The 8863-nt window shown below is 39.0% G+C and overlaps 1 protein-coding gene across 2 annotated transcripts; it reads right to left on the reverse strand.

The window, feature by feature from the left end:
- Positions 1 to 695: 695 nt before the first annotated feature.
- On the reverse strand, positions 696 to 6838 carry ftr83 (finTRIM family, member 83). 2 transcript variants are annotated; one of them, XM_017460692.3, is made up of 8 exons: positions 6184 to 6838; positions 5450 to 5545; positions 4726 to 4959; positions 4415 to 4574; positions 3616 to 3672; positions 2994 to 3083; positions 1915 to 1987; positions 1401 to 1539 (listed from the first exon to the last, which is right to left on the reverse strand). In XM_017460692.3, the coding sequence occupies exons 1-7, from the start codon at positions 6757 to 6759 to the stop codon at positions 1926 to 1928; spliced, it is 1275 nt and encodes a 424-aa protein (XP_017316181.1). In that variant the 5' UTR covers positions 6760 to 6838; the 3' UTR covers positions 1401 to 1539; positions 1915 to 1925. The 2 variants fall into 2 exon arrangements, with proteins under 2 accessions (XP_017316180.1, XP_017316181.1); XM_017460691.3 differs by lacking the exon at positions 1915 to 1987 and having other exon boundaries at positions 696 to 1539.
- Positions 6839 to 8863: the final 2025 nt, after the last annotated feature.

The following is an 8863-nucleotide window of genomic DNA, read 5'->3' on the forward strand; positions in this document are numbered from 1 at the left end:
ACAACATCAGATCATCACCAAGACAAAGCAATCATGAAGCATTCGTATCTATCTGGCACGGGGAAAAAGATATTTTAAAGATAGTGGCTAACTACTATCTAGAGTAAGAAGTGTTAGGCTAACACATTAAGTTGCTAGCTTGTTAATACCAGCTTGTTGACTGCTCAGGTGGTTGAAACATCAAAAACTCAGATATAATAGCAACTCAGATGATCAAGACCAATGAAGAAATTATTCCTGTGTTTACACATTTCACCATGCTAAGTACCCAAATGGTCACTCTGTTGATTTAAATCTGCCTAATTGTCGTGTTGTAGGCATTTTGACAAAACTATTGAGGAACTATGAATCAAATACAGTAGTGTGACTATGTGGAAAATCTTTTCCTGTACAAAAATGGGTGCCAACCCTTAGTGTGCACCTTCCCCCTTTTGCCCCTGTGTACCAGCACATATCTAATCTGGACATGCTACCAGTTCTTAGTCCATCAATCAGCTTCATACATCGAGCCAGTAGATGGCGCTGTTTGTTCACTTTTAGAGCTATGAAATTTCAGGATGCCTTATAAATTGTATTGGGTAGTTCATATTCATTTAGCTATTTATATAGCCTATCAGTGAGTTCATTGAAAGAGCCAACTATGTACTTAATTTATGTGGAGCATAACATTATAAAACCTTCTATATAGACAGATATTTTAGATTGCATTTATTGTTTTTTTATTTGCATATACAAACCAGCATTGGAATTTGAACACACACACACACACACACACACACACACACACACACACACACACACACATATATGAGACACCATGTTCACTAACAATATTGCTTATTGAACTATATTGCTTATTCACATTATTTTTCGTACTAATATCACAAAGCAAATAAAAAGAAAAAAAAAAGAAAAAACAACGACATTCATGCATATATATATATATATATGTATATAGTATATAAAATTATAAAAAATATTTTTGTTTTCTCCCTAAACAAAGTACACAGAACTACAGTTGACAAATAGAGATGGCCGACTCATACCACACCCAGAAACCAGGATACACAGGCTCAGAGAAGGAGGCTTTAAACTGGTGGATAAGTGTCATAGTCTCTGCTACACTGTAGAAGGACAGCGTGCCTGCATTATAGTCCAGGAAAACCCCAATGCGAGAAGAGTAGGGCACATTGATATCGACTTGATCTTTCATGTGGCGAGCCGAGAAGCTGGAATCAGAGCAGAAAAGGCCCCAGGATTTGCGGTTGTAGCCAATACGGGATGAATCACCGTAGCCTGTCCTCTTGATTCCCTTGTAGGTGATGCCGATGGAGGCCCCCTCACCACTCCACTCCACCTCCCAATAGTAGGTGCCACCAGACAAAGCCTCTTTGCACAGCACCTGGGGCAGGCAGTCGAACCTCTGGGTGCTGTCGCTGTAGGACTGGGGTTCTCTTTTCAGTGCTGCCTTCCTGTTGCCTCGGGAAAGGTAGAGCTGTCTGTATGCTGTGTTTGGGTCTAGAGTTAGCTGGCAGGCATCTGTTCAACAGAGCAGAAGAGGTCGGAGATAGGGTTAATTATTCTTAGAGGTTTTAGATTAGAGATGCCTACGTAAAGTATAAAGTTAAAACAGATGAAATCAACCACCAAGGCCAAAGTGTTAAACTGAAATTTAATACTGATTAAACAAAAGTTTTCAAGGTATTCCAAAAGTGACAGATCCTACAGGTGAAGCCCAGGCACATTTATCTTTAAAATAGGAGTGCTGACCTCGTATCAGTTTTTATAATCAGTGACTTCAGATCAGTGAGGATTGAAATGGTGAGAAAGTTGATCTTTGGTCAGCACTGCTATACTGCTTGGCTGTCAAGGAGTATAGGCCCAACATGCAAATAAAGTCTAGAGTCTTCCCACCTCGTCGCCTCTCAGAGCTGGTTGTACATTAGGCGGTTGTGGCTGCCTGAGGAACCATGTGATCGTCTCTGATCTAAAGGGCCGAAAGTGGCACACTTCAGACTGACTACACACCCATGCAGTTGCTGTATATTGGAATTCAATGAGTTTTGCTACATATCTATGCTTACCTGAAGTACATTGTTTAAGCTCCTAACTAAAAAGTTGACTTAATAAAGTTTGCCTTTACCACAAATCTTTGGGATTTGTGTTGCCATAACTAACAGTACTTTGCAGAATATTTGATTATAAGCTATGAAGAGAGTAAAGTGGTTTCACTGTCTTCATTGCTACTCAGGGCGTCACCCAGTTTGTGCACAATAGATGAAAGACTTGCCTTTTGTAGCCCTGACCATATTGTGTTTTTTCAATTAGACAGGAACAAGCCTTTCAGCTAAGCAGTTCCAGCTGGAGAAAAACAACAAACAGTTCACCTAAACATCTACGCAGATGCAGGCGTTCAAGTGAAATGTTTGATGCTCCCCTCCCTCCTGCTTCAGGTCACAATAAACACCTAGAAGGGGTTAGAACAAGTGCATGCACCAGTATGCATGAGCCAGAAAGTAAAGAAGCGTTCCAGGCCAGGTTTGCAAAATAAGGCTTGCTCATAAATTTTTGCGCTCTAGTTCTTGGAATGTCTTCTCTCCTTTAACAAACCATACGCCCACTCGCCTAACAGGCCGAGCAAGTTCTTTCAGTCTTTTCATGCACAAATCCCATATCTAAGGAATGCTGCAGGACAACTCCCTCAACAACCCGCCTAGCACTGGGCCAACGGCCAGTCTTGTTTCTCAGAACTTTGTTTAAGGTATAATTAAGCAAATTATGTCACATACCATTACGGAAATGTGTGAAGCATTGTATAAATATGATACACTTAACTTCTTCCTATACTGTTTTTAGTAAACATGTCTAGTTCTTAAAACACTATGAGCCAACACCTAATGGAAACCAGATAGCCCTCTAAGATGACCTGTAAAAGTAATATTCTTGTTTCTGTGCTGTAGATTAAAAAGACACAAAAGTAAAATCAAACTTACATTGGAGAAATTCATCCCTGGAGCGTGGAGCCTGGCTGCGAGGTGCTTGGCTCAGAGTCCTCTGAGTCTTATACACATCAACTTCATCAGCTAGAGACACAGCAGAAAATGACCACTATGCATATACAAGATTTACAGGAACAAAATACATATTATGTAGAATAATGACAACAATTCTAAAATCAAATGTTTAATAAAATGAATGTGTATGAAGAATGAAGTTTCTAAATTAATTTATGGGGCATATTTATAAAAGTATATTACATTAATTCATATCACTTATTTACGTACTTTTTAAACTGACCTTTATCCCTCCCCCACCACCCCCACCCCCCACCCCATCTTTGACCTATAAATGTAACGCCTAATTGGCTGACAGAGAGAACTCTAGGATTATGCAAACCACACCCAGAAATTTGTGAAACTGCTAACAGTGCATATCTACTCATCATTTACATAGCTGATCACATGGTATTTAGTTCACATGTCAACCTGTTTGTTACTGAGCAGACAAAAAGTTTTATTTTTATTTTTATTTACTTTTTTGACAATGCTTTATTTCAACATTGCAGCCAATGTTAATAAAGAGAACAACGAAAATGTCTCATTTGACATAACTCACCCTTTATAGACTTCCTCCCCTTTTTGTCCTCTAGTTGACAGAAAGGCATTTTGTTCACTGGAAGAGAATTTTTGGGTCATAATTATTAATTCAAATAGTAATATGTCATAAAATAAAAGAACATACTGAACAGAACTGTATGGCAAGACAGTTGGAAAAGGGAGCGCAAAAGACACCTAATATACAGACAGGTGACAAATTAAAGGCAAAAAAACCATCAGTGCTGTAGTAAGGTGGATGTTTAGTCCATTACAAGCCTCAAGTACAGCTTCATTGCACCTTGGTATAGATTTTACAAGTTTCTAGATCTGTACTGGAGGGATGAAGACCATTCTTTTAAAAGATATTCCCCTTAATTGGTATTTTGACGATAATGTTGAAGAGCTTTATGTACCATACTATAGCCTTTCATACTCATAAAATCATTCCTGTAAGCCTGTGGATGAGGGCGGAGGCTTCTTTATTTCGAGAGACCACTCCCATCAGGATAGAAATGTTTCATCATAAGATAAAGGTGATCCATTAGAAGAACTTTGTATTGACTTGCAGTGATGTTTTCCTCTAAGGGGCCAAGTGAACCCAGTGCATGCCAGGAAAAATAAATACCACTACTGCATAATAAAGCCACTTTTTGTTTTTTCCTTTAATTTGTCACCTGTCTGTAGATTATATACAAAGAAAATGGTGACATTCCCACTTTGATAAATTGAAGAAATCTCATGTAATATGAATCTCTGAAAGGCTATATTTTGTTATGATTTCAGTTTCACAACATAATGTAATGTATGCTTTGACTCACCCGTAGTGGCCACCTTGACCAGCTCCTCATTGCCATACTCATTTAAGTGCTGTTTCAACTCCGAGACAGTCTTGGTAACGGAGCCGAAGGAGAAGTAAGGGTTGACGCTAACTGTTGGCAGCTCTTCAGCATCTGTCTGGGCTATCAGCATGTGGAAACTCTTCAAAAGAAAAGTTTAAATGATAAAGAATCAGGAGATGATTTGTCTGCAGTAATTAACCTGAGGTCCTGTACCAACCTCACTGATTTTTTTGAACACATAAAGCCGAAACATCTAATCACACTAACTTTGTTCAGGGATTTTCTTCTACCTGGATGAAGTGGATGTGGTCTTCTGTACGCGACAGCTGCGTCAGCTCATTGTCTCTCCTCTTCAGGTCAGCGATCTCCTGCCCCAAACGTTCCATGTGGCCCTCTGCTGTGTTTAGCGCCGCTCTCTTATTGGATGAAATCAGCTTGGCCATTTCCTGTTGCATCCTTTCGATGGTGCGAAGCATGTCTCCGAATAGCTTCTCACTCTCCTGCAATGCCCGCTGAGCCGAGCTCTGGAAAGAAAAATTGTGTTTCGTTTTATTTTGTTTCCTTTGATTGAACATAATTATCTAATCTATTGTACTTATTTATAAGCACACAAGTTCTGTATTTAAAAGAAGACTTATTAGTGTAGTATTAGACTTAGTATTGACTGTGTTGACTGAAAGGTAAATCTACTTTTTCTAGCTATTAGATCTATAGTTCGTACAACAAAGTAAAATATCAGTTAATACAATGATATGCATTGTGGTTTAGTTTCCTGAAACTCTAGCAACTGACCTAAATGACTTAAATGCGCCATGAATACTGTTGGCTAAAATGACAAAAATAATTTTCCAAGGTCTCTTGGTTCCTAAAGGGCTTCTACTTAAAAACCATTCTGGCAGGGGGAAACACTCTTTTGTAGCATTCTTTAAGGGTTTCCTCAGAATGCAGTTATTTAGGACTGAAAAACCTTCATCAATGCCTCATTTATACATGTAAAAAGCATTATTTAGTCACCTTTAGTGCATCCACAGCTTGTTTCAACTCCTCCATCTGCTTCACTCTGTCATGGATCTTCTCCTGGATCTCAGCTTGTGTGGCACCCAGACGTTGCTATAGTAACACACACAAACATTATGAATATGATTCATATACGATGTCGTCTTGCATTATGTTGTTCTTGCTTTCACTGAACAATGCATAAAAATGGACACTTTTTAATGACAACTTTTTTAACAGAAACATTTTTATGCATTCCTTTAAACATAAAAGCAAGGACATGTTGGTATGTTATGTTGGTAACTAAAGTGAGTAGTTCCTTATTTTGGTTAAGGAACAATGGAGGACTTTTGCCATCACAAACAGCAGTACAGTCCTTCCCACACCAGTAATACTGCACAGACAACTTCTTTATTCTAATCTAGCTGGAGATCACTCCCACATCGATATGTTTGTTTTAGGAGTTTGGCAAGAAGCAATAGACGCTGTCCATTCACATCCTCTATGATAAAAGGTTGAATGTCAGGCTAATTTGTCTTAAATTCAACAAATTACTCCCTTACTGAATGTGCAGTAGTGAGAAGGAAAGAGAAGTTTCATGTAAAGGAAACTAGACTGACAAATATGATCCATAGGACCTGTTTTATTGAACCACCAAGATGACTTTATTATGATTCATGTCATTCTAATTAATATCAGTGGTGAAACTGAAAGACAAACACCTTCACTCCCTCCTGAACAGTTGCTCTCACCTGCATCTCGCCTCGCTCCTGTTCGGCCGATACCATGTCATGGCCCTTGTGCTCCTTCACAGTGCACAGCACACAAATACACATCTGGTCTGTGCGGCAGTACAGCTCCAGGCCTTTCTGGTGCTGTGGGCAGATCTGCCTGTCCAGATGCCCAATTTCATCCACCAACTTGTGCCTCTTGAAGGTCCCCGACTCATAGTGAGGTTTCAGGTGCTTCTCACAGTATGATGCCAGGCACATCAGGCATGACTTAACAGCTTTGAGCTTCTTCCCAATGCAGATGTCACACGCCACATCCCTGGGGCCAGCGTAGTTGTAGTCTGGAGCTGGAGGAGCTGGAGGGGTGGACTCCGAAAGCTTCTGGCCTGAATCACTGCGAGAGGACATCAGGCGGCGTGGGGCAGGCCTCTTGCTGTAGCTGACTCGGCACTGCGGGCACAAGTACTGGCCCGTGTGGTCAGCATGGTCCCAGTAGGTCCTGAGACAGATGGCACAAAAAAGATGACCACAAGGAATGGACACAGGGTCCCTCAGGTCCTCTTTGCAGAGGTAGCAGATGTCCTGATCATGCGACATGGACTCAGTAACAGGAGCAGATTGTGACCTTAGTATAGGTGTGTGTCTGTCTGAAGGCAAAGGCAAAGTGAGTATGTGGCACCACAACAGTGTTATATACAGTCAACATTCAGGCAGCGAGGGAGGACAAACTGGTTGAGCAGAAACTAGTTAAATGTGTAGGGGAGTGGCTGAGACACAGGTTAGGAATGAGAGGGAGAGAGACCAGTAATCAATCAGAAGAATACTATGAAGGGAAGTATGAATAAAATGTATGATCTCAAAACACAGTTTTGGTGATGTATGTGTTTCTAATTACAGTGTATTTTTCAAATAGGTACTAGGCTCTGGGGTTGCATCATGCATGTGACAGCTTTATAATCAAGCTACGCTAACAGCAATGAACATTAGCGTACACACACACATACACACAAGCACACACATCATGTGACACTGGTGCAATTAAAAATACTTCACCTAAACGTACACTGCGTGATGTTTGTTCATCTGAAGGTAATAAAGAGGAACATGAAATATACTATAATTTATTTAACCCTTTAAAGTCCCAGATTAGTATTCAGTTATTCATCTTAAAACAAGTTGTTCAGTAACTACTATTAGTTACTCAGCAACTACAGGAAAATTAACAGGAAAGGCAGAGTGAGAAATGTAAGTTTGGGTCTGTCAATGGTTCTAGAAGTTTGAGGGGTTAAGTTATGCAGCACTATCTAGTTTTTGCAGTCCTCCAGTTTTGTACAGTCTAAATGACAAACTGAAGTGTGTCATGAACCTGCGTCATAAGACTTCCATAAACATATTTATATTTATGACAGATATATAGTGCAAGATGCCATGTTCCATCATGAGTTGACACCCTGCAATATTAACATGTCATTTTACCAGTACTATAATTGTCATAATAGTAGCCATAATTAAATTTATTTCACAACTGTCATAACATACTTATCATTGGCTGAAGTATTAGGCACCATTAAAAAAAACCTAAGTTAATGACAAATTAGGGCAGTGCAGCTCCATGGTTCCTGGATAGATTCTGAGCTTGATTTACTGTCTGTGGAGTTTTGCATGTTCCTCCCAGTTTCCGCTCACCTCCTAAAAACATCCCAGTAGGTGGATCGGCGTCTCTCAATTGGATGTGAATGAGTGTGTGAATGTGTATGGTTCCATTCCACTGGCTTCCATTTCTGGGGTGCAATCCCAGCTTGCACCCAGTGGTCCTGGGATAGGCTTACATTAATGGAGAAGGTTAAATTAAGACTCACAAGAAAAGGGTGAAATAACTCCAAGATGCAACCATAACACTAAGTATGTAATGCAGTGTATACTTATGTGGGGTTAGGGGCAAGAATATAAATAAAATGGCAATGAATTGATCTTTTATTAACTGTTCATTGTATAATTACTAACACCTTCATGAGAATGATCAAAAATTATAAAATATGTATACAGTGGTGCTTGAAAGTTTGTGAACCTTTTAAAAAAAATTTTTATATATCTGCATAAATATGACCTAAAATATGACCTTCATCAGATTTTCAAACTAGTCTTAAACATAGACAAAGAGAACCCAATTAAACAAACGAGACAAAAATATTATACTTGGTCATTTATTTATTAAGGAAAATTATCCAAAACTACATATCTATGAGTGACAAAAGTATGTAAACCTCTAGGATTAGCAGTTAATTTGAAGGTGAAATTAGAGTCAGGTGATTTCAATCAATGGGATGACAATCAGATGTGAGTGAGCATCCTGTTTTATCTTCCTGAACTCTGTCACAATTGACCAGTTCAAGTTTTCTCATGCCTGCTTGTGTTATATTGTGGCATGAGAAAACTTAATAAATGTGAAAGTGCAATAAAAATATGTTGTCACTAAAATCAATTAATAATCGTGATAAATAATCGAGATCTCAATATTGATCAAAATAATCGGGATTATCATTTTGGCTGTAATCCTGCAGCCCTAATAAATATGACCTAAAACATCATTAGATTTTCACACATCATTTAGAAGTCCTAAAAGTAGACAAAGAGAACCCAATTAAACAAATGAGACGAAATATAATACTTGGTCATTTATTTATTGAGGAAAATGATCCAA

This window comes from Ictalurus punctatus, chromosome 28 (genome assembly GCF_001660625.3).
Source record: "Ictalurus punctatus breed USDA103 chromosome 28, Coco_2.0, whole genome shotgun sequence".
Classification (NCBI taxonomy): Eukaryota; Metazoa; Chordata; class Actinopteri; order Siluriformes; family Ictaluridae; genus Ictalurus; species Ictalurus punctatus.